Raw genomic sequence first — 26,772 nt, forward strand, 5'->3', positions numbered from 1 at the left:
CACAAGAGGTAATTAGGGATGACCCACGATCAGTGCGCAAGGAAGAGGATCGGGAGAAGAAAAATACATGTTTGGGTTACCAGAGAAACAGACACCATTAGTGAATTATAACTGTCACTTTCCAAAAAGCTCCCAGCTGTCAAAGGTCTCCTAGCAACAGGCCAGCGCCTCGATCCAAAAACTATGTCGGAGAACACCCTCCTCGAGCACAATAATCCTGTTGCATCCGTCACATGGCGCACGCACACACCGAATTCTATATAGAGCACATAAGGGCTTGCCAGGAATTAACTGTATTCGGCTTCCCTCTTGTCTTAATATGCAACACAGGTTTACGCACCTCATATGAATGTGTTATGATTCAGTCCCGTCCCCTCTGGCGGAGCCTCCGGTACAAATGTCATCTGATGTCCGAGGTTGGGCTCTCCTACATCCGCGGAGAAAGAAAAGGAGCGTTGTTATCGCGGACACTTTATTGGTTACAGTGTAGCACCTAAATTGTTAGGTTTTAAACCCCGCCTCTACACGGCGGTCGCATGAATATGGACAACGATGGGAAACAGCGCCCTCTGGTGGATAATTGGGATACGGCAAGCTGTGTGTCAAAGACTATGGGGGGGAGAGAGTGTCCCTCCCCTAACTGTAGGCACAATGTAAAGGAAGAGTCTGATTAATGCCAAGTGCTGTTATTTAACGCCATACTGCTCCCAGTGGTGGAATGTATACCTGAGTGAATGTACTCAAGTACTGTATTTACTGTTGTGTATGTATGCGTTTTAGTTCTGTCTGAATTAAATTGATCAATCACTGATTTCCATATTGGAAAATGTAAGCATACACTCGTCTTTTCACCTTCTGTTGATATGAAAGTTCACAAAGAATATTGTATAAATGTATACACACATTGACTTTGTAAACTAAATCTGAATTTCAACTGCTGTTTTAGAAAATGCCTTGCCATTTTCCTGACATTACCTATGGTCTTGACTCTTGTATTGTCCTAAACCTCACATGACGCGTTCAAGTGCACCTTTGCACTCAAATAAACACGATTTTTCTTTACTATCTTTTTTCTATTTGTATCTAAAAGTTACCACACATCTAAAACTTCAAGACCATTATACATTTTAATGGTTAACTAAAAGGTAAAATATTAAGCGCTGACATCGGGTTTTAACGAAGTGGTGACATTTACAAATGTACGTGAACGCAGCTTCGCTTTACAGCAGCCCGACAAGCAAAGACTGTGCTGGAGCCTGTCGCAGGAAACACGCTACCGAATTCCCCACAGAGTTGCTCCATGTAGTCAGCTGTTACGAAAACTCCCGGATAGTTGGGGGTAAGTGCTTGTGTTTTATTGTTTAACTCTCATAGTGTTTTACACTTTTTACCGAACTTATTTTCGGCCACTGTCCCATGGCAGCGACCGGGGGCATGGATGTTTACTGGAACTCCCTCACCGCCGCTGGCGTCTAATTTACGGGAAAACTGCTTTCCTGAACACATTATGGCACTTTCCTTCGTGGATATGCCATGTCCTGAATATGTATTATGAAGAATTCAATTTCCTTTGTTCTAACCTGTTCGTGTTTGCTTGTTACATTGAGTTGTTGTCTGCTTGCTTGTGTTAACTATCTGCGTTGCTAACCTTTAGGGTGTATTTAATCATTGCTAATATGCTAACCTAAACGTTTATGCTAATGCATAACCAAAGTGGTTTACCCTGTTTCTATTATCATGAAGCTCAAACTATTATATATATGCAGTTTATGGAATTCACATGCCTATAATCTAAACATAGAATATTGTTAAAGGTGGTTATAAACAGGGTGGTAATATTAGATAAACTGTTACCACTAGTTATGATATCAGCATATGATAATCATCAGGAATTCAAGCACCCACTTAAACAACTTATCTTAAACAACACTATCTTCATACAAAATACTTAAACAACTACTTGTTATAAGACATGCAGTGCTGGAAAAAGTATTCAGATTCTTTATTTGAGTCAAAGTACTAATACCACACTATAAAAGACATTTCAAGTAAAAGTACTGCATCAAGAATGATTAGGATAATGTACTTAAGTATTGAGGTAAAACCACTCATTACAGAATAGAATACAATATTAACAATAATGTAGAGAGTAATTAGTAAATACATCTGTAAAATAAATGTGGTTGAGTAAAAAGTACAACATTTGCTTCCAAAATGTAGTTTAGTAGAAGCATGAAGTAGTATATACATATTGAAGTACCTCAAATGTGTACTTGAGTTCAGTACTTAGTTACTTTCCACCGCTGTATACATGTGTTAGTAGTAGGTTATACAGACTGTAGCCAAAACTAATATCCAAAAGTGGTGAATTTATGACCCATTTGAAAAACATAACCTCATGATACTTTGCTTTTTTATTCACTGGGAAAGTATTACCGTCTCTCAGGCTTTTTTTAAATCATAAAATAAGTGTGTGAAGGTGAAACAGTGACACTTTAATGTGAAGTTTAATGAGCATCTACAAGCTGAGACTCATTCTACTCAATCAGCGTTGATCTTTAGAATTCCCCACCCTGTCTGCATGACCTTAAAGTGAGCACAGGGATTTTGTTTTCCTGAATAGTACTAACTGATATGTCTTTAAACAGTCCCCTAACTGGAGCCTGAGAACTTCAAGGGACATGCCGTGGTTCCTAGATAAATGCATTTGAATTTGCTCAGCTTATTTCAGCCCTTTAGGTGATAGCACAATGAGAGGTTGTGTGAGAGACTGCTTTGATGTCAGGGCTTTCGTCTGTCTCTGCTCTGCAATTCTGAATAAATACGGTAATAACCACTTGCCGAGGTTCCTCAAGAGAAATCTTGAAATGTGGTGGTAGGGGGGAGCTGAAGGTATAAACCCATTTCCAATATATATTTTTCTTATTTCTCAGGGATGGTGGATTCCTAGCTGTGATCCACAGACATGTGCCGACCAAGGATGGGAATGTTTTACCTGCTGCTCTGCCCTTCGGCTCCGCTGAGATGATTCCAGGAGAATTAAAAAGCGGATGACGGTGTGAGCCAAGGAAATTCAACGTTTGGGCCAAGATATCCTCCCACTAAGCCAAAAAGAAAAACTGTTCCAGTTTACATAAAAAACACAAAACCACTCCCCATCAGCAATGTGGATGTGTGGACCACTATGGCCGTGCCTGGCTCTGATGTGGGTGGGAAGCTGCAGTGCCCACAGTCTGTTTACCTGCGAGCCCATCAAAGTGCATCGGTGCTCGGGGATGCCCTACAACATGACCTTCTTTCCCAACATGATGGAGCACTACGACCAAGATATCGCAGCCAGCAATATGGAGGTGAGTCTTCATTACAATACACATGATGCATTGTAATTGGGCGAATATTGGCCTAGATGGGCATTGGCCAATCAGTCTTTTTTACTGCCAATTCCATTTCATTGATGTCTTATTTGAAAACTATTTCCATATTTACTAGATATTGTATGTGTTGTTTGGTTATGACTTCACCTAATCAATTTTGTGTAGGGTCAAATTTGGGAGAAAATATTTAATAAGATTACATTTGAACGTCGACCTTATCTGTGATATTGTCAACCAGTTTGGAATAAGTTGCCTTTGTTCAACCTTAAAATACAATCTTTTAAAGAATCTAGCCTTGTTCTATTTCGTATAAGGCTTCGCCCTCTAAGGCTATCGCTATTGGGTAAACCCCACTGCACGTGTGCAGCACTGACAGACTTATTCCACGCCCACCTACGACGTGGGCCCCACCTCCGGGCTCACTTCCGTATAAATAGGAAGTAGGCCCTACAATCCGCTCCTACTTTTCTTCAGCACTCCGTTGCAGAAGCATTGACAGGATAAAACGGTTCTTTTGAGAGCTACCTCTGAAAAACAAAGATTCCTCCTAAAAAGCTTTGTTTTTCTAACATGGAGACTGGACAGGAAAGTCAAGGCTGTGTCAGGGATTGCCTCGTGTGCGGGTCGGGCTACATCATGAGCTTTGACAGGCACTCACAGTGTGAGTCCTGCCTGGGAATAGAGCATGCGAACGCTGCTCTCATTCCCGGGGTAGCATGCTCGCATTGTGCCCGTCTCCCGCTGGCCCTCAGACAGCAGAGAGCGGACGCTCTCGCTGCTGCAGCTGCCGAGGACGATTGGCACGTCCGGGAGGAGTACTCCGGGGACAAAGCCATTGATTTTCTGGATCAGAGTGGAGGGCACGAGTCGGACGACTACGTCCCCTCCATACAGGGATCAACGGGGGATTCCCCCATTATCTCTCCCCTCCGGACGGAGGAGACAGATAACCGGTGTAGGTCCGGTGTATGATCCCGTGATCCCTATCTCCGCCAACACGGCATTGCCGTCGATTGGCGGGATTCTCCTGGAACTGCCAGAGATCATATCCAAGGCGGCCGCCTGGAGAAATCTCCCCGTTCCCCTAGCTCAGGAGAGCTCGCCGCCGGATGATATGTCCGGGTGTTCTCCCGGGTACACAGGGTCAGGAGGGACCCGGTCTGGCCACGCTTCCCGGCCATAAGGAAGTACCAGGAGGGGGCGGCAGCGGACCCTGGAGCCATGAGGTCTCCGATAGGGACATACGTGCCTCTCACGAGAGTGGAGGGACTCACGGACGTGGGTTTCCCGACCGTGCCTCCGCTAGAGCCGAACCTCACGGCATTCTTTGGGGCTAGGCAGGCCAGCTCGGTTTCCGGACGGCAACCCATGCTGGCTGCCACCAAAGACAGGTTTGTCGCCAAACAGACGGACCGGATGCACCAGTGTGCTTTCCAGGCGTCAGCGGCGGCAAATAACATAGCGTTGCTGACAAACTCCATGGTGGAAATGTCGGAGCAGTCTAAAACTATGTCCTCAGGGGAGGCTGAGGAGATAGGCAAGGCGGCCAGTACTGCACTCACCCTGTGCGCAGCAGTCGCAGTCTCGCAGGCGCGGATTGCGGCATGGGCGACACAGGTCCACCGGTATCTCTGGCTACAGCAGGGGAATATACCGGAGGGTGCAGGAAAAGATCTTCTGGAGGCTCCAATTAGTCCGGACGGACTATTTGGACCACAGTTCCATGCCATGGTGGAAGGTATGAAGTCTGCTTCAGAGCAAGCAGACGACATAAGGCGTCATGCTAGCTGGCTACAGGACAAACGTCCGCAGCGACAGCAGCGTCAGCAACGACAGCATCCGCAGCCCCCGCTACAGTCTCAACGGGGGCAGCGAGAGCAGCAACGGCGTCAGCACCGCCCTTCGGCAGCGGCAGGGGCTCCGTCCCAGGGCTCCTCCGCCGCAGAGACAGGATCTGCAGGCGGCGAGTCGGAGGGGAAGGAAGAACTCCTGGTCTGCTCCTCCGAGAGAACCTCCGAGGAAGCAGAACAGAAGATGACTCTTTGGGGGGGTTATGTGGGAAGAGAGATTGGTCAATAAAAATGATTCAAATCTCAACAGTGTGTCTGTAGCACCTGTGTCTCACGTATCCCCCACACTAGTCAGGCCGGTTGCTATTAATCTATTGATTAAAAAGCAGCGGGACTTGTTGCATAATCCATCTGCTGTTAACCGGTCGGTTAATAGACAGAGGGACTCGCTGGTGGAGCCAGCTGTTTCTAATCGAACGGTTAGCAAACAGCTAGGCTCGCTGTATAAGCCTGCGGTATTTAACCAGTCGGTTATAAGACAGCAGGGCTTGACATTTAAATCGGCCGCTTCTATCCTTACGGGTAACGAGCAGCGCAATTTTTCCTCTGTCTCAGTTGTGCCTACACACAGTCGTATTAAGCCTAGCGCGGCTATTACGCACGAGGTGAAAAGCACTGCACACACCTCCACAAGTTGGAGCATAAACCCGCCTCAGGGTCCTGTTTATGAGCCTTCTCATAAACAGAGACAGGATGAGAGTCGGGTGTGATGCAGCGTGTGGAGACCCCTTCACAGCCCTTCAGGGTGGGGCCCCCCTTGGGTTGCGTCACGAGCAACGGCGGCAAGGGCTCTGGCATGGCTAGTCACCATGACTACCACCGCACAACAAAAACAGATACGCCTGCTCTCAGAGCGATGCTCAGAGTGGAGGCGGCTATGTTTAATGGACGGATGGATGAGCAGGCTGATCAGCAGAGGGTACTCTCTGCAATTTGCCTCCCCCCAGAGCTGCAGGAACTCCTGGTAAAAAGTGCGATTTCCAGGGTTCCTCAAGGGGAAGAAAATCGGGGTTTTACTCCCGTTATTTTCTTATCCCGAAAAAGGCCGGGGGGATGAGACCCATCCTAGATCTGTCAGCATTCAACAGAGTGATACGGAAAATACCTTTTCATATGCTGACAATCAAACAGGTAATGGAGTGTGTTCACCAGGGAGATTGGTGCACCTCTATAGACCTGAAGGATGCTTACTTCCACATAACCATCATCCCAAAACACAGGAAATTCCTGCGTTTTTTCCAGGGAATATCGTACCAGTTCAATCGACTGCCGTTCGGATATTCCCTGGCTCCACGCACTTTTTCAAAGTGTGTGGAGACGGCGCTGGAGCCGCTACGCAGAGGAGGGATGAGAGTGTTATTTTATCTGGACGACCTGCTGTTGCTGGCTCGCTCCAGAGAGGAAGCTGCTTTACAGACGGTACAGCTCGTATCTCACCTGTCAAGCCTGGGTTTCATAATCAATTGGGAAAAGAGCTGTCCTCTTCCCTCCCAGATCATCATGTATCTGGGGATGGAATTCAACTCAGCCCGCATGAGAGCACGACTCTCACAGCGGAGAGTGGAGAATCTGACAGCTCTCCTCAGGCGCGTCACACCCGGCAGGGTGGTGACAGCCCTTTCCGTGATGCAGCTGTTGGGCATGATGTCAGCTGGTCACGTGGTGATCCCCCTGGGTTTCCTTTACATGAGGAGACTTCAGAGGTGGTTCATTCGCCTGCGCATCGACCCCGTGCGTCAGAGGAGACGCATGGTGTGCGTTCCTCCATCCGTAGGGTTAGATCTGACCTACTGGAAAAATCCCCACATCCTGTCGGTGGGGGTTCCCCTCGCAGAGTGACGTCCACACCTCGGTGTTTACAGACGCATCGCTCTCAGGGTGGGGAGGAACATGCATGTCGCAGGCAGTGGGGGGACAGTAGCCGCCTCACATGTCCCTTCATATAAACACGCTGGAATTACTCGCCGTATGGAGAGTAATTCAGCACTTCGCCCCGTTGCTGTGGAATCATCATGTGATGATTCGGACAGACAACAAAACGGCGGCAGCCTACATAAATCGTCAGGGAAGTGTTCGATCAGCGCAGCTGCTGGACACAGCCAGGCGGCTGTTGTGCTGGGCGCGCACACACATGCTCTCGATCAGAGCAGTGTATATTCCCGGCGAGCTGAACAGAGGGGCAGACCTCATGTCCAGAGGAGGTCCTCGACAAGGGGACTGGAGCCTCCACCCCGAGCTGGTCTCCCAAGTGTGGAGCAGGTTCGGGACAGCAGAGGTGGATCTGTTCGATGCACGCGGGAACGCGCAGTGTGCTCTCTGGTTCTCCCTGAGAAGGCAGGATCACCCCCCTCTGGGGGTGGACGCGTTCGCACACAGACCTTGGCCCAGGGTGCTACTGTACGCTTTCCCACCAGTCCCTCTGATCCCTCGGTTCCTGCACCGAGTGCAGGAGGAGCGACTGGTAGCGGTTTTAATAGCCCCGGAGCGCACGGGAGCATCCTGGTTTCCCTGCATGCAGCGGATGCTGTCAGGGAGACCGTGGGAAATTCCGTGGCGGAGGGATGCTCTCTCCCAGGTGGAGGGAGCAATCAGCGGTCACCCAGTGTTAGGCCAACGTTTGTGGGCATGGCCCCTGAACGGGAACACTTAGAGGGGCTCGGCCTCTCTCAAGATGTTGTGAGGACTATTCAGGGGTCCAGAGCCGCGTCCACCAGGGCATTATACACAACCAAATGGACGGCGTTCCAACGGTGGTGTGTAGGAAAAGGCGTGGACCCCGTGGCGTGTCCCCTGCCTCTCGTGCTGTCATTTCTCCAGCTGTTGCTGGACAGGAAATTGGCCCATAGCACGATAAAAACGTATGTGGCTGCCATCTCGTCATGCCATGTAGGGTTTGGGGTCAGCACGGTGTTTAGTCACCCGCTGACAAAACGTTTCCTACGAGGAGTGCAGAGACTCAGACCGGTATCACGCGCTTTAGCGCCTCAATGGGATTTGGCTGTAGTGCTGTGCGCACTAAGTAAAGCCCCTTTTGAACCGCTGGATCAAGTTCCCCTGAAGTTTCTGTCAGCCAAGGTAGCTCTGCTCCTGGCTCTGACGTCAGCTAAAAAGGTGAGCGATTTGTCTGCTCTCTCTGTGGCTCCTTCATGTCTCCAGATCCAAGGAGATGGCAGCTCAGCTGTGTTACGCCCGAACCCAGCGTTTATGCCGAAGGTGATCACAAACTCGTTCAGATCGAGAGTGATAACGTTGGAGGGCTTCTTTCCTCCTCCTCACACATCAGAGGAGGAAGCCACATCTCATCTCCTCTGTCCCGTGCGCGCGCTGGCATGCTATGTTACACGCACGGCTGCGTTACGCAAATCCCAGCGTCTGTTTGTGCATTTTAGAGAGCGCTCAGTAGGGCAGCCTATATCTGCACAGCGCCTGTCACACTGGCTGGGTGAGGCAGTGTCACAGGCGTATGTTTCCTCTGGGTTGGATCCCCCGGAAAACATTAAAGCGCACAGCACCAGGAGAATATCAACTTCTACGGCATTGTTCGGAGGAATGACAGTGGAAGACATTTGCACGGCTGCATCTTGGTCTTCACCCTGTTCGTTTATTCGTTTTTATTTGAGGGATGTCTCCCATTCCTCTCTGACACACTCAGTACTGAATAGTCTTCCAGATTGAGGAATATCGGGGTTTTTCCAAATTGCAGGCCTCTCTCCTGCCTGTCGGCATGTAGAACGCGGCCGTTGCTCCCCTCTCTTGATCGTTTTTAACGAAGTAAGACTTAAAAAAACTCTACTTTTTAAACGACAGGTAGCCCGAGTAAGCCTACCTTCGTTCCTTGATGGGGAAATATTCATTGTTTAATGCTATATTCCCTGGGAACGTGATGCTCCATTTACGCACGGCGAAATGGACATGGGTTATTAACTGAGTAGGTGTGTTTTGTGCTTCTGGTAACGGACGGAACCAGTGGGGCGTAGACTACATCCTGCTTCGCCCTTAACCCAATAGCGATAGCCTTAGAGGGCGAAGCCTTATACGAAATAGAACTAGGGTTAAAAAAGCTGTGGGAGCGGATTGTAGGGCCTACTTCCTATTTATACGGAAGTGAGCCTGGAGGTGGGGCCCACGTCGTAGGTGGGCGTGGAATAAGTCTGTCAGTGCTGCACACGTGCAGTGGGGTTTACCCAATAGCGATAGCCTTAGAGGGCGCCTATACTCATAGAAGCTGGGTTACAATACGTAACCCTAGGTTTCCATTGTGGGTTGTATTTATTTTGACCTTTGATAGCCTCACAAACATTTAGGGGCTGGGTTATTTAAAGAAATAAGGTATTTAACACTGTATCCATACAGTAAGATTACTGTTACATTAAGATAGGAAAAGTAGATTAAGAAATCACTCGTGGTAACAATCTACTGTACAAGGGAATACTTCTGATAGAGGGGGTTACATACAAGTCAGAGGGTAGCACACTTTTCTCTGCAGTTTAAGTTGTCTCTTTTAGTCCAGCCACTGTCTGATGCATTGGAAAAAGAGATACAAAATATGAATAATTTACTATTAAGAAATGACACATTATCCTTATCAGCAGATACAACTTTTTGAATGAAAATGAAATCTGCCAAAAATGAGCAATACCTCTGATATCGGTGGTGGCGAAGTCCATAGCGACTTGGCTTGGCAACTGGAAGGTCACCAGTTCATGTCCCGGAAAGACCAAGTGCTACCGAGGTGTCCCTGAGCAAGGCACCGTTCCCTACACTGCTCCCCGGGCGCCGTTCATAATGGCAGCCCACTGCTCCTAACACTAGGATGGGTCAAATGCAGAGAAACCATTTTGTTACATAGTACCTGTACTACGTAATGACAATAAGTTGAATCTTCTTCAATATGACCTAGTCTAATGGGATGACGCAAATGTGCAAAAACCAAGCATTTGAAAAAACATTGTATTTCCTGTCTGCCCCTGCTAATGGCCCATCAAGATAACTGTAGGCACAATAATGTTTTTATTCCACTGCAGGAGAGACTTAATACATTTGCTGCAATTAGATGGAGACAAATGTGTACCAAAATGAATTGGAATATTTCTGCATATGGGATATTGGCAAAAAGCCGATACCTTTTAACCCTTCTGTTGAGCCCAGCATGCTAGTGAGAAAGGTGCTCAGCTTCCTCTTTGCATGTAGACTACAAATATGATGGGTCCTCTTCTGAATGTTAACTGTTGTAAAGAGACAGACGTCTGATGTCTTTCAACGCTAATGCTACACAACCTAAGCTATGTGTGCTTTTTGTAAAAGGGTACAAATGTTTCATATCATCAATCTGTTTTAGGTAATACAGGTTTGTGATGCATCATGAAAGTTTGTCTCCTAGCAACTGAAATGTTTGTCCACTGTTGCCATGGGAAACGCTGTTCCAGAGTCTTAATGGTCAAGCACTGTTTTCACAAATATGTCAACAAAACAGTGAACCTCTTTTAAAAAATATATGCACTCACAACAGCTTCAGTGTCATTATAGTTTAATATAAATAATTCACATTTCTACTTCAGTCGGTGGGCTTGTTTTTCTGTCTTTATACCAAGGTGTCGTCTCATGTCTCCTTAGCTCAGTTCCTGTATTAGCTGCATCCTGGCATTCCTGAACGCCAGGGTTCAGTTACACACATTTGGTGTCAGGGTGTTGAGCGTGTACCGTGATCTGTTGAAGGAGTCTTTTGTGTGGGCATCTGGCAAAGGTATAGGCTTCTTATTTCATAGCAGCCTTGGCCACAGGCAACTTCACAGACTTTGTTGTGAGCAGCCTTTGATTTCTGGAGGAAGGGGAGGGACACACCCAGTCTGACACAAAGCCTTCCCTGCATACCACAATGAGTATTCTCTCTGTTAATCACTCACTCATTTCCCCCGCTGTACACGGTGATACCTCTGCGCTCCTGTCTCCCAGGTGACAGGCTTACACACATTACGTTCTCTGCACAGCTCTCTTTGAAAGCTTTTAGGGATTTATCTCAAAGGCCTGACGCTGTAATCAAGCAGGCTTCTGCTTCAGTCCAGCATATCAGTAGGATTTTCCGGCGGAGGGTTAACCTTTTTCCGCACTTGGCCCCAGATTCCACCAGTGAATGCCAGCTTTTGAAGTAGCAAAGTAAAAGGTTAGAATACAAAGAGAATGGAAAGACTAGTTGACATACTGTCATAGACAATCGGCTCTTGAGGGTCTTAAAAGTGAAAGTCAGATTTGTACATACTTTTTCGAACCTTTTAACCCTTGAAGTACTTTGCTATGAGTTTATCCGCAGAGAGGATTTCGCCTTTGAGAGAAAAGCTGCTCAACTTGAACTGGGTTGAAGGTTTTTGAAAGGAGGGCAGTTTTAACAGTAACTCTGGCGTAAAGCAAATAAAGGTCAGACTGTTGAGCAACGGGGAGCTCATTGAGACGGAGTCCAGGACCTCCACAGGAGAGAAACAAGGACGCTTACTGTCAGAGGGGAGGGCCCAGGCCCCAGAGACACGGGCCCTCTGCCAGACTGGATTTCAGAAAAAAAAGAGCATTGAGTAGTGGACTGTGTTGGAGTCTATGTGTGTGGTTTGTGTACAAATATTAGCATTATAGACTGTATAGAAGTCTGTCTGGGCATGTTGCTCTGATGAAGGTTCAAACAAAGAGACTCTTAAACATATAAGTGGATAAGAAGCAATAACAAAGGAGCCTACAAACTATGCATTTACTTTCAAACCAAGGATTAAAAAAAACATTGGCATGGACATGATCTGGACTTGTTGCACTTGAATAAAGTTGTCTTCGGTGTATGCCTTGTATGCTGCTGATAAATCTACACAATAATACTGTGGCTCAGCAGCAGACTAACCTATCAACAGCTCTGTGCATTCCTGCCTCCCAACGTCCCTACAGTCATTTCCTGCCACCTATACCCCCCCCCCCCTCCCATCTCAGTCTGTAATCTTCTGACCAGCGTGTTGAAATGGAAGAAAATGGTTCCCAGCCAGTCAATGGACCCCTTTATGAAGCGAAGCGCTATGGATCACTGCAGATCAACAACTAAGAATGAATACTTCTTTGCAGGGCAGAGGTTTTCAAACTAACTGGAAGTACCAACATCACAACTTGAGATGTAAGCATCACAAGAAAAAAAACAATATTATTTAAAGGTCCCATGTCATGGCCATTTCTACTGATCATAATTCCATTGTTGAGGTCTACTAAAATAGATTTATATTTTCCAAACTCACATTGGTTTCTCAAACAGCATCTCTGTATAGTGTGTGTATTCACTCTCTGTCCTAAACGGCTTGTTGGAGCTCCTGCCCCCCCCCCCCTCCCTGTGAGCCCAGTGTGCTCTGATTGGTCAGGACGTTGCAAGGCTCGCTGCTCAGTGAGCTGGTTTACTGGTGTGGTTTCCAGGTCGGCGAGACAGCGCGAAACTCATCCTGAGCACACACAAACACTCACAGCCGAAGTAAAAACAATAAGTGTGGCTTGATATTGAGTAAGAAAAAGGTTTATAACGCATTTCTCCACGATCCCAACTCGTCTACTACCAACCAGGGAGCTCTATGCAAGTCAATGGGACTCCCTGTTAGTTGAACATTTACACTGCGTTTGATAGTGACGCCAAGGGATCCTGGTGTGTGAGGAGCTCTGCGGATTGGTCCATTTTGGTTCCCGGAAGAAACAAATGGAAAAAGAGAAATGTCCAACGAGGCGTTCTGGGGCAGCAGAGACAGGTCTCTTCTGTGTTAGAGTTTTACTCGCTACAGGGTGTACTTTGATGGTTTGTGACTCTGCAGACCGTTTACGTGCAGAAAAACCTTCATAACACACAAGGGGACGGGTAATAACCTGAAAAGCATGACATGGGCCCTTTAATATGTCTTGTGCTTTTTGGGACCCCATTATGCTCCTTTTCAGTTTCATATTTGTATTTAGTGTCTCTACTGGGACATGTCTCCATGTTTTAATGTTCAAAAAGCTCTTTATTCTTCTCATACTGCCTGTGCTGCAGCACCTCTTTTCACCCTCTGTCTGAAACCAGAGCCCAGTCTGCTCTGATTGGTTAGCTGGCCGGCTCTGTTGTGATTCGTCAACTGTTTGGAGATGTCCTGCCCCTTAGCCTATCACGAACAATGTGTTGTAGCGCTTGCCAATAGAAGCACGAGTGTTACATAGAAGTCACTATTTATAAAACACATAGATCACAACCTCTTTTATTCAATGAAATGTAACTTGTCCCTCTCTCTCTCTCCAGCCATTTATGCCTCTGGCAACCCTGCGCTGCTCTCCAGACGTCCACCACTTCCTGTGCCAAGCCTTTATCCCAGCATGCACCGAGGATAACAAGGTGATCCGTCCGTGCAGAGAGCAGTGCGAGACGGTTCTCTCCGACTGCGAGGAGAATATCCGAATCTTTGGCATCACCTGGCCTCCTGAGCTACAGTGTGACAAGTACGAACAATACATTTATAGGAAATCCACACTAGAAATGGTTAATTATCAATCCTTTGAAAGATGTGTTTCTTTGCTTTTTCAACTAGACTCGACCCATGTAGCTCTCCTGGTGATCCAGAACTTCCTGCAACAACCCCAATAACCGCCTCCTCAGCTAAGAGGGACCTGGGCTTCTGGTGCCCGCTGCAGCTGAAGACCAAATCGGGCCTTTCATCATCATTCCTGGGCGCAGAGGACTGTGCGCCGCCTTGCTCCAACATGTACTTCAAACCCCATGACATCGAATTTGCCAAGAACTTCATCGGCGTTTGCTCCATCGTCTGCTTGGGCGCCACGCTCTTCACCTTCCTAACTTTCCTCATCGATGTGAAGCGTTTCCGCTACCCGGAGCGGCCCATCATCTTCTACGCCGTGTGCTACAGCTTTGTGTCGCTTATTTACTTCATCGGCTTCCTGCTGGGGAACCATGCCGCCTGCACCAAAGCGTCTCATCCTGCCGGCGTGGAGACGGTGGTGCTGGGCTCTCAGAGTAAAGGCTGCACTCTGATCTTCATGCTGCTCTACTTCTTCTCCATCGCCGGGAACGTCTGGTGGGTCATACTCACCATCACCTGGTTCCTGGCAGCCGGACCCAAGTGGAGCTGTGAGGCCATAGATAAGAAAGCGGTGAGGTTTTAAAGAATGACGTCTCATCTCGAGTAGCAGCAGCAAAGAAAAGAAGAATGTCAACATAACATTTGCAAGCTATAAAAAGCCAGGAAAAGGGTGGTTGTGTGATGGATTTAATTGGGATTTGTTATGTGGGGGGCTTTGTGTTGACAGGTGGTGGAGGGTAGTTTAAAGAAAAGAGGTGCTGCAGCACGGGCAGTATGAGAAAAATAGACCTTTAAAGTATCTCACAGTAGAGCCACAAAATACAATTATCAACCTCAAAATGAGCTCCCTAGCTTTTATGTAAATGTGCCTGGTGGTTCGTAGACATTGCTGACCCACTTGAACCCCTGTTTTTCTTTCAAATATTGACCTTGTGTCCTCTGTCTTTAGGTGTGGTTCCACTCTGCTGCCTGGGGGATCCCCGGGGCCCTGACGGTGATGCTGCTGGCTCTGAACAAGGTCGAAGGGGACAACATCAGCGGGGTGTGCTTCGTGGGGCTGTACGACCTGGACGCCCTGCGCTTCTTCGTGCTGGCTCCTCTGTGCGTGGGCGTCGTCATCGGCCTCTGCTTCATCCTGGCGGGCATCGTTTCTCTCAACCACGTCCGGCAGGTCATCCAGCACGACGAGCGCAACCAGGAAAAGCTGAAGAAGTTCATGATCCGCATCGGCGTGTTCAGCTGCCTCTACCTGGTGCCCCTGGTCACCCTGTTGGCCTGCTACACCTACGAGCAGAGCCACCGCAGCACCTGGGAGAACACCTGGATCAACGACCGCTGCCAGGAGTACAGCATCCCCTGCTCCTACAAGGTAGCTGTGGCTCAGTCATGTGAAGAAGGTGTTTTAGTTCTGAACGATTTATCTGGTGATTATTATTTCAACATCTTACAAGAAACAGCGTCTGAGGACTTCTTAACATTTAAACTATGAATGTGTCATACTCACTTAACGGGAAGAAACTCAGCTTTCAGACAATATTAACAATTTTTAGAACAACAAAGGGTTAATAACAAAGGCTCTGAATTAGCCCTGAGCAAAAAAATGCTAACTTACTTAGCACAGAACTAATGGTAAAATACCCTTATTACTTATCGGATCTGCACAAACAAGATATCGATTAGCAAGCTGAGATTCCAAAGATTCCAGACATATAAGTATCATCATTGAGCGACCAGAACTCGTGGCGAAACGACAACAACAAAAAATGTGCTTTACGGAGACAAAACGGCTAAAAACGTCTTACCTTTGTTGTTTTCTGTGTTCAATGGCATTAAAACGAGAAAAAAACGCTGCTGAAGGTTAATCCAATGTCTCTGTGTCACTTTGAAATGATTACTGATAATCCATCATTCCATTTTTATGTCAATAACGGAGATTTCATATTAGCTGCTACGAGAGTGTATGACAGCTTCCGGTATTGGGCATTCTGGTTACTCATTCACCAATGGGTAATGTTTAGATGGATTTTAGGAACTTCCCCTCTATTCTATTGGCTCTAACGGTTCAAAAGAGGTGTCAATCATCAAAATCGACCAAGGGGTGCCAGACATATAGAAAATGTACCCAAATGACCCCAGAGGTGTTTTGTTTTCTAAACTTCTCTAAAAAGGTCAAATATTGAACTACCGGTACTATCCCATCATTCAAGGGTGGTTTTCACTATTTTTTTGGACGGACATTATAATTTACATTTTTTTACTATGTTCAATCTGAATTGATTCTGACTTTTCTACATCCAACTCACAGGTTTATCATTGCTTTGAGAAAAAAGCTGATTAATTTACCCCCTATAGAAGTGAAGATATGGTCATTTGTTCTGGGAATGTCATTTTCGAGCCTGAGGCCTGAAAAACAGGCTCAAGGCTTAACCGAGGTTACATTGAGAGGACTGTATTGCAGTTAAAACAATAATGGATACATCAATTCAAAGATTTTTGTGAGCTACCTTCTGAGCCAGAAAGATGTTTGCCAAAAAATCCATTCCTAAAGAAACACTAAATACATAGCATTCAGAATCAAGAAAAAACTGCCCAAATACAACATATTTATGTGGTCATTTTTAAATAGCTGATTTAAAATAAAACACTTTTACCTCAAACATGTAATGTGTTATACAGAAGCTATTGTGTGCTGCCATACAGAATGACAATGATCAGAGGAGAGTAGAAGATTACCCTTAAAACATTTTGAAGAAAAAAGCAAACTAGTTCTAAATATCGGTTATAAATTCAAAATCTGGATTTTGTCTTGAGTCAAACATTGGTTTTACCACAAGGATCCTTTCATGGTTTCTTTGTCTCCCTGCTCCAGACAACCGAGCACGACCGCCCAGACCTCTCCCTGTTTCTGGTCAAATACTTAATGACTCTGGTGGTTGGAATATCTGCAGTGTTCTGGGTGAGCAGTAAGAAAACCTGCTCTGAGTGGGCCTACTTCTTCAACAGGACCCGCAAGAGAGAGTAAGATGTGTCCTGTTATTATTCAAAATGCAGTTTCCATGAGTGATAAATACATAGTTTCACTAAACTCTCATGTCCTCCTCCGACAGTCCCATCACTGAGAGCCGCCGGGTGCTGCAGGAGTCCTGTGAGTTCTTCCTCAAGCACAACAGCCGCGTGCAGCACAAGAAGAAGCACCACAACCCGAACTCACACAAGCTTAAGGTAATCTCCAAGTCCATGGGCACGAGCACCGGTGCTGCATCCAACGCTGCATCCAACGCTGCATCCAACGCTGCATCCAACGCTGCATCCAACGCTGCCACGACAACCCACCAAGGACCCTCCGCGCTGGGAAATCACCATCCCCGGTTACATGGTTCTCTGTCCGAGGCCTCAGTCAGGGAGCACCTGGACAGGGGCACCTCCAGCCGGAGCTCCAGGAGGGAGAGAGATCGGGAGAGGGAAGGTGGAGAGAGACGTAGCAAAGGGGGGGGCTCCTCTAAGATGAGCAGCCGCTCAGAGAGCATGCACAGAGTCGCAGATGGGAGGTGAGTGAGACATACCTGTAATCACTCAAAGTTATCAAATGTTCTCTCTTTTCAGTTGTTCAGTGTTTCACATGTTGATGTAATTATGCCTCATTTCCACTGCATGGTTTTGGTCCGACTCAACTCACTCTTGGCACCAGGTCTGTGGTTGTATCGTTTTGCCTTTCCTGTGTTATAAAGGTTTTAGTGCATGTAAATGGTTTGCAAAGGCTAACATCCCAAAGCTCCCTGCAGAAGGAGTTTCTCTCCCACACTCCCCCCCCCCCCCCCCCCCCCTGCCTGAAACGCCTCCATTGGACTCCTTTGTTTATTTCTGTAACATAGTGACATCACAATGTAACACTTGCGCATCTTTTGGCTACCGCTCCAACACATTGTACGTGATAGGTTAAGGGGCGGGACATCTCTAAGCGGTTGACCAATCACAACAGAGCCAGCCAGCTAACCAATCAGAGCAGACTGGGCTCTGGACATTATCAATAATTCTGTAGGATCATGAAAATCCCTTTGAAGATTCAACTCACATCTGAATTGCAGGCCAATGATATTGTATATTAAAGATGCCCTATTGTGCTTTTTTTCTACATGTAAATTGTCTGCAAAAGCTAAAATCCCAAAGTTCCCTCCAGAGAGAGATAATGACTTCTTCTATGTAACAAGTAGAAGTATAGCCGTGCTGTGCCATACAGTGAAAATGCACCATTATTCGGTTTGTCTTGCTATACAGAACTATATGTGTACAATAAATAAGCACAGGTATCCTGACGTGTCCCGTCTGCTTCAGGATGACCCCAAGGAGCGAGATGTCAGACGTCAGGCACGTCACCAGTGGACCGCAGCGTACGGCTCTAAACCAATCACACAGCAGCATCAAGCTCTCCACCCCCCAGCTGGCAAACCAGGCGAGCAAGGACACAAAGGACAGCACATGCTGAGACATTTGACCCCCCCCCCCCCAAATTCATCCGTGCATCCGTCCACGAATCCAGTCACACTTGATGCCGTTTCATGTATCCGTTTCAAACCATGTTTGTGTCATACATCAAATAATGATTGTATTGGTTATATTTGAGTGATTGAATGTTCATATCCAGCTAAATGTAACCTACCTTGAGTATTTCATATGTGGAATGTTGGACCAGACTTTTAGCAGTGAGTTTAAAGGCGTTATTATTACATTATTATTATTACATTACTGTATTTCAGCTTTACTGAGCTTTTGGCCTTTCACCTGAATGTTGCAGCAGCACAGCTATGATCTACTTATACACCACCAATGGTCTTTTTATTTGATAGCATGCATACAAAACATTAGGACTACTGTTTTGTAGATTTGTACCTCATTGTCATAGAATGCATTTTTGAAAACAAATGCAAATGTAAATATTCAATTTTTTAGAAAAGGAGTCTTTCACTGGACTAGTCGTTACACTGAGAGGTATTTTAAGAAAGGTCATGGAATTGCCAAACATTCAACTTAAGGACTTCCTGCGGTAAACTGTTTTATTGAATGTCTTACTAGTCGGTTTGTCTTGAAACCTCATCTTGTAATTTACATTATTACTCTTGTGATAAAAGGCAGACTCTTATACTTGGTATAGTTGATTTTTAGACGATGTTGACATGTTATGTTCTCTATCAAAGACTGTACATTCACTTGATGCTTATTTCTGTTGTACAAACTCTTATTGCATCTTCAAAGAAGTGTCCTGTAAGTTTGGAGAAAGTATAGCTTTATGGTTTTCTACAAGAATGTGTGCCTTTTTTTTAAATCTTCAAAGAACCTACAGATGTTTTGCATGTGTGATGTCTGCCTATGTTCCTGGTCTGGGTGTAAATTCAGTATCAATTGTAATCAAACAGACTTTGCACTATTTGTCAATGGAAGCACAAACCACTATTAATAGGTATGAACATCGTAAACAAAATGAGGCGATTTGGGGCGTTGTGCTGGTGTTATTTATAACATATGGCCACAGACCATATCCTTCTCCTTTAAGTACTTCCAGACCAACCTCTGTGTTTTATGTGAAAATCTCTCCTGTGTATTTTGCTGGGATCTTTTCTTCCATTGAGGTTCGTTACCTTGCATATGGGAGCCACTGTTCCAAAAACAGCAATATAAAAGGGAATCTTTGTCAGTCCCTTTCTTTTGTACCTGTGTATTCTTATTCTGGCATGTGAATGAGCTCTTACTGTAGTCTACAAAATGCTCTTTACGACTTATGTCAGCTGTTTTTACTTTTTTATGTAGCCTATCTGGTCAGCAGAATTTTGTATCAATCCAATTTAATTTTAATAAAATATAATTGAATAAAAATGTGTCAATGTTTTTACTTACCACCAATGATATCTCCTCAAATCTAGTCAAAGACAATACAATTATCACTTTTATTTACACACTCGAGGCATTTTGGCCTGATAGCTGATACTCAACATTTTGACTTTATTCTAGTCATAACTTTCTTCCTAACGTTTCCAGATTACTCGGAAAACGCAAAAAAACATCTTTCACCTCATTTATTGTTTCTTATGTCTTGCTCAACATGTTGCCTTAATTCTCTAAATTATTTCAATGTAATTCTCAATATTTGGCTTTATTCTTGACTCTCTTTTTCTTCTTCAATATGACTGTCTTTACAGTGATAGTCTACTGAAAGGGAATACTAATACTCTTCCATACCTAGCAGTATCACAGGGATGTTCTGATGCTTTCTCCCTCAGAGGAGGTTTCTGTGAGGTGACTGGCTGCTGCTCGTCCTGCCCTCCTCTGTAACTCTGTGTGAGTCAGTCGGAGTGAACTGTCGAGAGTATCCTGCAGTCTCTCAGAGCACACACTGCCTCCTTGTATGATGTCTCCTCTCATTGCCCGCCTGCTGCTGCTTGTCTGCTTGGCGTTACCTCTCTATGGCGTGGAAAAGGTGAGAAATAGAGGATACCGAAAGGATCCTGACGCTGACAAGGTAAGGGAGATTAGCTACAATTATAGTGTGGCTGTTAAAATCATTACCAAAAGTAGATATGTTCCAATCCAGGATTTGTGTGCGTTTTGGATACATGTTGTAACGGAAAACCCATTAAATGTGCTCATTTGAAATTGTAATGAGTGCACTTGACTGGCTTTGTTGTCATCTAGCGCTTTTTTTATGCATCTCTATTAACATTCATAGAGAACTTTGCATGTGAAGTTCCAACTCATCCTGGGATTACCCTTTCGTTACTTTGTCAGAAGTATTTTCCAAAAATTAAAAAAGTAATACACTGATTCAAGCTTTCAGTACAATTAGGGTGGTTATCACTTTGGAAAAACGGTTTCCAAAACGACCTGGTTCCAGCAGCAGAGGAGAAATCCTATTTGTGTGTGGTCAGCTGGACCTCTATTATCTGGCTGCTCTCCAGCAGACTAGTGGACAGGAAACCCCCCTCACAGGAAGTTGGGGTCTGGCTCATACTGTTTGTCTCTATGTTATCTCTGCTGTCTCATACGTTTAAACAACGCAATATGGTTTGGTATTGGGGGGGGGGGGGGATTTGACTCATTTTAGGACTGATCTATGTTTATCTGAAAAAATTGGCAGAAAAACTATTTCATTTCAATTCACACCAACCCCAATCATAGACTGTCTTTGTCTAGAATTGCATAACCCCGTGCTGTAGGTGGAGAGTGAAGAAACAAAGTGGACACACATTTCTCTCTCCAATCTCTTGGAGTCAAATGAAAGTGGAACTGGTGTTTATTTTGCTTGGAGTCTGACTGTGACCTCCCAATTAAGGGACTCCTAGAAGTCTGCGCTTTGAGCACCACAGAGTTCAAGCACTTGCTCTTTATTACCTTCCAAAGTTATATTCCATGAGTGAAAAGGATATAATGAATAGCATCTTATGTTACCATTTGTATCTAGTGCGCTGAAAATGATGCAGAAAAGCCCAACTGCACTACTAGACACTCTGGAGAAGAAAGATCTGCTAATTTGAACAAAATGGTAATCATAAAATCCTATTTTGCAACCTTGTGAGATCCTGCAAAACTAAAAGTCTCAAAGCTGAGCATTTTATTCCCGCTGTGCACGCTCCAGCTTCAGTGTTGACTAATGCACGATTTACTACTGATTCCTCAGCAAATGCAGCCTTTATGCTTCTCTTACAGTGATGAACTGTGTGCTACTAATATGAAGTAGAGCTGGGGTGTAATTCATGCAGGCAGGCAGCACTACTCGAAACAGCCGACTGGAAGCTCATATTGAACTCAGCTGTAGCTAAGTGGACAGAGGTTCCATTCATTAGTCTGCTTTGAAACTTGTCCAAAACCTAACCCTTAATAAAGCTCTGAGACGTTTCCTTGCCGAATATCAACCAGGCGGACTCCGTATTTCCACATTTTGCAATCTATTAGGTGCTTCGAAGTTCTGTCCAGTTTCCTTCAGGCCAAATTCCTGGTCTATTGCAGCATATGGTTTCATCTCAGACGTCCCAGTGTCCCATACAGATGATGTCAGACCTCACATCTCCAGGTTGCTCCAGCGCAGCCACCAAATGGCTAAAACAGACTCCCAACCATCTGTTTTCACCACAGCTGACTAGAATATTGTAATTCTGTCTATATTCAGATATTTTCCAGATTCCCATAATGTGAAATACATTTTTCTCCTTCACCCCAGAGACTAAAGTCGAGACAAGATGTTGAAACTTGAGTACAAGCTCTTTGTTCCCCTCTCTTGGCTTGGTTTTTTGCCTTAATGCCATTTGGCCATGTGCCGCCATAACTGGTCCGCAGCTGTATGCCGAGCTAAAGAGCAGGATTGACCCAACAAAAGCCCAGACCCAAATCCTTTTGGCATCAGCGTTTGCTTGATGGCAACGATGCATTTCCACGTGTCTGAAGAAATGAGTAAATGACACTTACATATCACATAACCCTAATTAAAACCTAACTCAGACTAAAAAAGAGCTGACCTCAGGGCCGGCCCTCGGCATAGGCAGTATAGGCGAATGCTAAGGGCGCATCAACCCATAGGGGGCGCCGAAAATAGAAAAAAAAATATTTTTTTTTTTATTTCATAACAACACAATTTCTCAATTTTGGATCAACAAAGTACATCTTATTATCTTATACTAACAGAACTACGCCTATATTGCGTACAGCACCCATAAACTATGGCACACCCCCCCCCCCAAAATCAAGTTGAACTGCCCCAGTCCCAGTAAAAACCAAAGGTTTATGTGAAATTGTTCTTTTTTTGAAATAATGGTTTTAGTGTGCAATTATAGGTTTTAATTTTGTATTTGTATTCATTTAAAATAAATCAAACTCCCAAAAAACGTACACAGCTTCTGTGTGCTTTTATTAACATTGGAATTTACTGTGTAAGCAGCCGCGAGGGGGAGAGCTTTAGAGAGCTCTCTCCTGAAAGACGACTGAGAGGCTCTGATAACCTCAGCTCAGTGAGGTAAAGGCACACCTTTATATGATCATTATAGTTATAAAAAAATAAGAGAATAGATGAAAAACAGGTATAAAATACTGAGAGTACAAAAAAGTTATTAATAAACAAGAATACAGTTTGAAAGGGGAGTGATTTGTAAAATATCCATAAAGAAAAAGAAAATCTGCTTACAGTTCTGTTTCATATGGGTGTTGAGAGATGTATCCATAGATCTCCTAATGTTGCTCTCAAAGTGCACCAGATTGATGCTTTTAACTTCAATATAAAAAAAATCATGTTCAAATGGATAGGAAACTAAATACAGTTGCACACATCTTGTGTCAATATCTTTGTTTTTGTGGTCATGCCACAACCATGCACGTGCGAATCATAGTGAGTGTCTGCATTTGGGGGGGGGGGGGGGGGGCGCGCCAGCTAAAATCTTGCCTAGGGCGGCAAATTGGTCAGGGCCGGCCCTGGCTGACCTACACACTGTAATCTGTTGGTCGAAATATCCCCTTGAGGAACTTTTTAAGCAAAGCTATTTGGATCTTCATTGTGTCTATCTCTGTATATGGCAGGGCCGTTTTGGCAAGCTCTCTTGTCTCAGTGTTTTCTGAGTCAGCTTGAGTAAGATGCAGCATCTGTTTAAACATAGCAGGAGATTCAGCTGGACAATGAATCACCACGCCGATAGATGTGTGGCCAAACACCTTCTAATGTAGCCTGTCAGCAAGCCATTGGTTCCACATTAACACAGTTACACTGTCATGCTCTTGCTTCACGGCCTCATGATGGCTGGTTCTATTGCTTTGGCTTGGTATGGATCACATCTGTGTTACACTTACTTCAGCCCTATGGCAGTGTATTTGTTTATATGAGGTGTAATCTGGCTCCTTGTGTGTGATGGTTGGATGAATGGCAGCATTGAGGTGTCTAGGTGCATGCAACCCTAAACTGGGAAACATCCCCCAGGGAGAAGAAAGAAAAACTAAAACAGGAAGTTGGAAACAGCAGACTCTGATGTTGTTCCATGACTTCTTTTCATTGTCCAATGGTACCATGACTTCCTCTTTCCCTGTTTTCCCAGTTTGGCAGTTGCGTGCAGGGTCCAGCAGGCACCTCTGGCAGAGAGGGTAACCCTGGTGCCAACGGCATCCCGGGAACGCCGGGTATTCCAGGTCGCGACGGGCCGAAAGGCGAGAAAGGCGAGTGCATCAACGAGATCTTTGAAGAGCCCTGGAGGCCCAACTACAAGCAGTGTGCCTGGAACTCTCTCAATTATGGGATTGACCTGGGTAAAGTAGCTGTAAGTATTACAAAACCTTGAATGACTTGTTTCTGCGGAAAATGGTGTTCCAAGTCAAACGTTTCATCCATAGAAATGTTTGAGAACTACCAAGATGTCCCTCTGCTTTGTTGCAGGACTGTACGTTCACCAAGCTGCGTACAGACAGCGCCCTCAGAGTCCTCTTCAGCGGTTCCCTCAGACTCAAGTGTAAGAATGCATGCTGCCAGAGGTGGTACTTCACCTTCAATGGAGCAGAGTGCGCCGGACCCTTGCCCATAGAGTCCATCATCTACTTAGACCAAGGAAGTCCTGAGCTCAACTCAACCATCAACATCCACAGAACATCCTCAGGTACGGCTTAAAGTCATGGACTTTTTTTTTTAGGATAAACCTAAACCAAACATATTTTTAACAGTGCTATAAAATACTTTAGTTGAAAGAAGTTCAACATTTTGGGAATTTAGAGAGTTAGATGTTTTTTAGATGAGCTTAAGCTAGAGACTGCATCAGGTTAGCTTAGTTTAGCATAGCATAAGGCTAAGGAATCGGCTAGCCTGGCTCTGTTCAAAGGTAGAGTGTCTTAGTTACAGCACCTCTAAAGCTCACAAAGTAAATATTATTTTAATCTTTTCCAAAAACATTGTATAGAAAGATCAAATGTCACCCTTGGATAAAGTGTTATACTGGACAAAGCATATTATGTTCCCAGGATTCTAAACGGCCAGGGTCCCATATTCCCCTGCTCCATATCTACTTGACATAACTAATTATAAACACCTTACAAAGATCCTATGTTCTCAGCAAGGTTGTTTCTCTAGGTGACATGTTTATTGTATGTTTTACTTGGTCCACATAAAACACCCACCCTATGTAGGTTTGGCTGAAGTTATAAGAGACCTTCGCTTTCAAATTTGTGGGAAAGATAATTTTTTTGACTTGAAACAATATCTCAACAGTGGCTAAAAGTTATTTTTAATGTTACAACTATAATTACAAAGTCCTTTTCTCGTTTGCAATTGAACTGCGAGGATAGCCATTCTCCCACAATGTTAGTCTTATTAAAAAAAACATGGGACCCTGGGAACATAGGCCAGAATCAGGTTGCCTTCAGGGAGTAACTGGTCCAAGGTTTTGGTATTCCCCCCTTTTATCAAAACATTCTTATTCTATTCATTTGTGTTGCTTTTAGACAAAGATAAGCTAGCTGTTCCCTATCCGGTATATATCCTAATCTAACAGGCCGCTGTCTGTAGCTCAACAGATGTGAGAGCGATATCAATCTTTTAATTTAAAATCTGGGCAAGAGAGCAAAAAAGCGCCAAGCTATCCCTTCTATAAAAGTATTGATTTCATTTATTTGTGTTCCCTTTGGACAGAGCTAAGCTAGCTGTTCCCTATCCAGTCTCTGTGCTAAGCTAATGGGCTGCTGTATGTCGATCAACATATATGAGAGTGGTATCAAATTATCTAATCTAAATCTAGGAAGACAGCAAATAAATAATAATAATTAATGTATGTTGCCTTCATACAGTGCTAAGCTAGGTGCTACCTATCTCCAGTCTTTATGCTAAACTAACAGACTGCTGTCTCTGGCTCAACAAACAGTATATGAGAGTGGTATTAATGATCTACTTTAAATCTAGGCAATACAGCAAACCCATAAATGCCATCACTTTTATAAAAAATACTTATTTTAATCATTTTTGTTGCCTTCGGACAGAGCTAAACTGGCTGTTCCCTAACCAATCTGTGTCCTAAACTAACAGGCTACAGTCTCTAACTCACATATGGCAAGAGAGCAAATAAGCCACAAATTGCAGAGCTATCCCTTTTATAAAAAAAGTACTTATTTAATTCATTTCTGTTACTTTCAGAAAGACTGAGCTAGGTGTTCCCTATGTCCTTATGGGGACATGCTGTTTGTAGCTCAACAGATATGAGAGTGGTATTAATTATCCAATCAAAATCTAGGCAAGACAGCAAGAAATCTAAACCCACAAAATGCCAAGATATTACTTCAAGTGGTTATTTAACTGCAGTTGTAATGTCTGGTCACCAATCTTTAAAATAAAGTTACACTCCAATTTGAAAAGTTCACCACCATGTCAGGAAACCAAACAATTATCAAGTCCCATCTCTGGAGACAGTTTGGGTGTTCCCTGAAATTAATTTTAACTGCCTTCTTTCTCCCCCTCCAGTTGAAGGGCTGTGCGAGGGTGTCAAAGGAGGGCTGGTGGATGTGGCCGTGTGGGTGGGGACCTGCGACGACTATCCCAGAGGTGACGCGTCTACAGGGTGGAATTCAGTATCCAGGGTTATCATTGAGGAGCTGCCCAAATAAATGAAAAAGTGACATGTAACTAAGGGAGGCACCAGTCCTGGTACTGTGACAGTATGTTATCTGGCCCTCCAAAACTATCAGGTATGGTTTGCTGAGGCGCCACAGCATCAATGATGGTAACTTGAATGGTTTTTTTTATTTTCTTAAAATACCATACTAGATGACAGGTCCATAAAAATGAATACTGTGTCATTCTGTCTACCAGAAATACACTTTGTACTATAGCTTTTCAGCTTATGGGTGCTGTTGGTAAGCGTTCAATGGTCATTGACAATATTTGAACTATGTACTCATGTGACATGTTTATATTCATTATTACTGTTAATAAAGTGATATTTTTTAAAGAATTAAACTCAACTTTTTGACTTCTTTTCA

The 26,772-nt window shown here is 44.7% G+C and overlaps 3 protein-coding genes across 6 annotated transcripts in view; 2 read left to right on the forward strand and 1 right to left on the reverse strand.

Moving 5' to 3' along the window:
* Positions 1-469, reverse strand: part of klhl32 (kelch-like family member 32) — a 43,488-nt gene extending 43,019 nt beyond the window's left edge. For both annotated transcript variants that reach the window (XM_034101683.2, XM_034101681.2), the window contains exon 1: positions 341-469. The gene's annotated coding sequence lies outside the window, so the exon portion shown is untranslated. The remainder of the gene's footprint in view (positions 1-340) is intronic.
* A 765-nt stretch (positions 470-1,234) lies between these two features.
* fzd6 (frizzled class receptor 6) lies at positions 1,235-19,129 on the forward strand. The gene is made up of 8 exons (XM_034102438.2): positions 1,235-1,339; positions 2,934-3,350; positions 13,500-13,696; positions 13,786-14,365; positions 14,744-15,163; positions 16,664-16,812; positions 16,902-17,342; positions 18,127-19,129. The coding sequence occupies exons 2-8, from the start codon at positions 3,165-3,167 to the stop codon at positions 18,275-18,277; spliced, it is 2,124 nt and encodes a 707-aa protein (XP_033958329.1). The 5' UTR covers positions 1,235-1,339; positions 2,934-3,164; the 3' UTR covers positions 18,278-19,129.
* A 1,009-nt stretch (positions 19,130-20,138) lies between these two features.
* LOC117461328 (collagen triple helix repeat-containing protein 1-like) lies at positions 20,139-26,757 on the forward strand. Of its 3 annotated transcripts, XM_034103146.1 has the most exons (5): positions 20,139-20,305; positions 21,245-21,325; positions 23,856-24,074; positions 24,191-24,407; positions 26,255-26,643. In XM_034103146.1, exons 1-5 carry the CDS (start codon positions 20,192-20,194, stop codon positions 26,395-26,397), a joined length of 774 nt encoding a protein of 257 aa, XP_033959037.1. In that variant the 5' UTR covers positions 20,139-20,191; the 3' UTR covers positions 26,398-26,643. The 3 variants fall into 3 exon arrangements, with proteins under 3 accessions (XP_033959037.1, XP_033959040.1, XP_033959039.1); XM_034103149.2 differs by lacking the exon at positions 21,245-21,325 and having other exon boundaries at positions 20,139-20,263; positions 26,255-26,757; XM_034103148.2 differs by lacking the exon at positions 21,245-21,325 and having other exon boundaries at positions 26,255-26,755.
* The last annotated feature ends 15 nt before the right edge of the window (positions 26,758-26,772 follow it).

The sequence above is a fragment of the Pseudochaenichthys georgianus genome, chromosome 16 (genome assembly GCF_902827115.2).
Source record: "Pseudochaenichthys georgianus chromosome 16, fPseGeo1.2, whole genome shotgun sequence".
NCBI classification, from domain to species: Eukaryota; Metazoa; Chordata; class Actinopteri; order Perciformes; family Channichthyidae; genus Pseudochaenichthys; species Pseudochaenichthys georgianus.

Excerpts from the sequence above, each read along its gene's own strand:
- fzd6 (XM_034102438.2), top strand. The coding sequence starts at position 3,165 with ATGTGGATGTGTGGACCACTATGGCCGTGCCTGGCTCTGATGTGGGTG. Across the intron at positions 3,351-13,499 it reads TCGCAGCCAGCAATATGGAG|CCATTTATGCCTCTGGCAAC; the intron begins GTGAGTCTTCAT and ends CTCTCTCTCCAG. Across the intron at positions 14,366-14,743 it reads AGGCCATAGATAAGAAAGCG|GTGTGGTTCCACTCTGCTGC; the intron begins GTGAGGTTTTAA and ends CTCTGTCTTTAG.
- LOC117461328 (XM_034103146.1), top strand. The coding sequence starts at position 20,192 with ATGATGTCTCCTCTCATTGCCCGCCTGCTGCTGCTTGTCTGCTTGGCG. Across the intron at positions 20,306-21,244 it reads AGGATCCTGACGCTGACAAG|TGCGCTGAAAATGATGCAGA; the intron begins GTAAGGGAGATT and ends ATTTGTATCTAG. Across the intron at positions 24,075-24,190 it reads TTGACCTGGGTAAAGTAGCT|GACTGTACGTTCACCAAGCT; the intron begins GTAAGTATTACA and ends GCTTTGTTGCAG.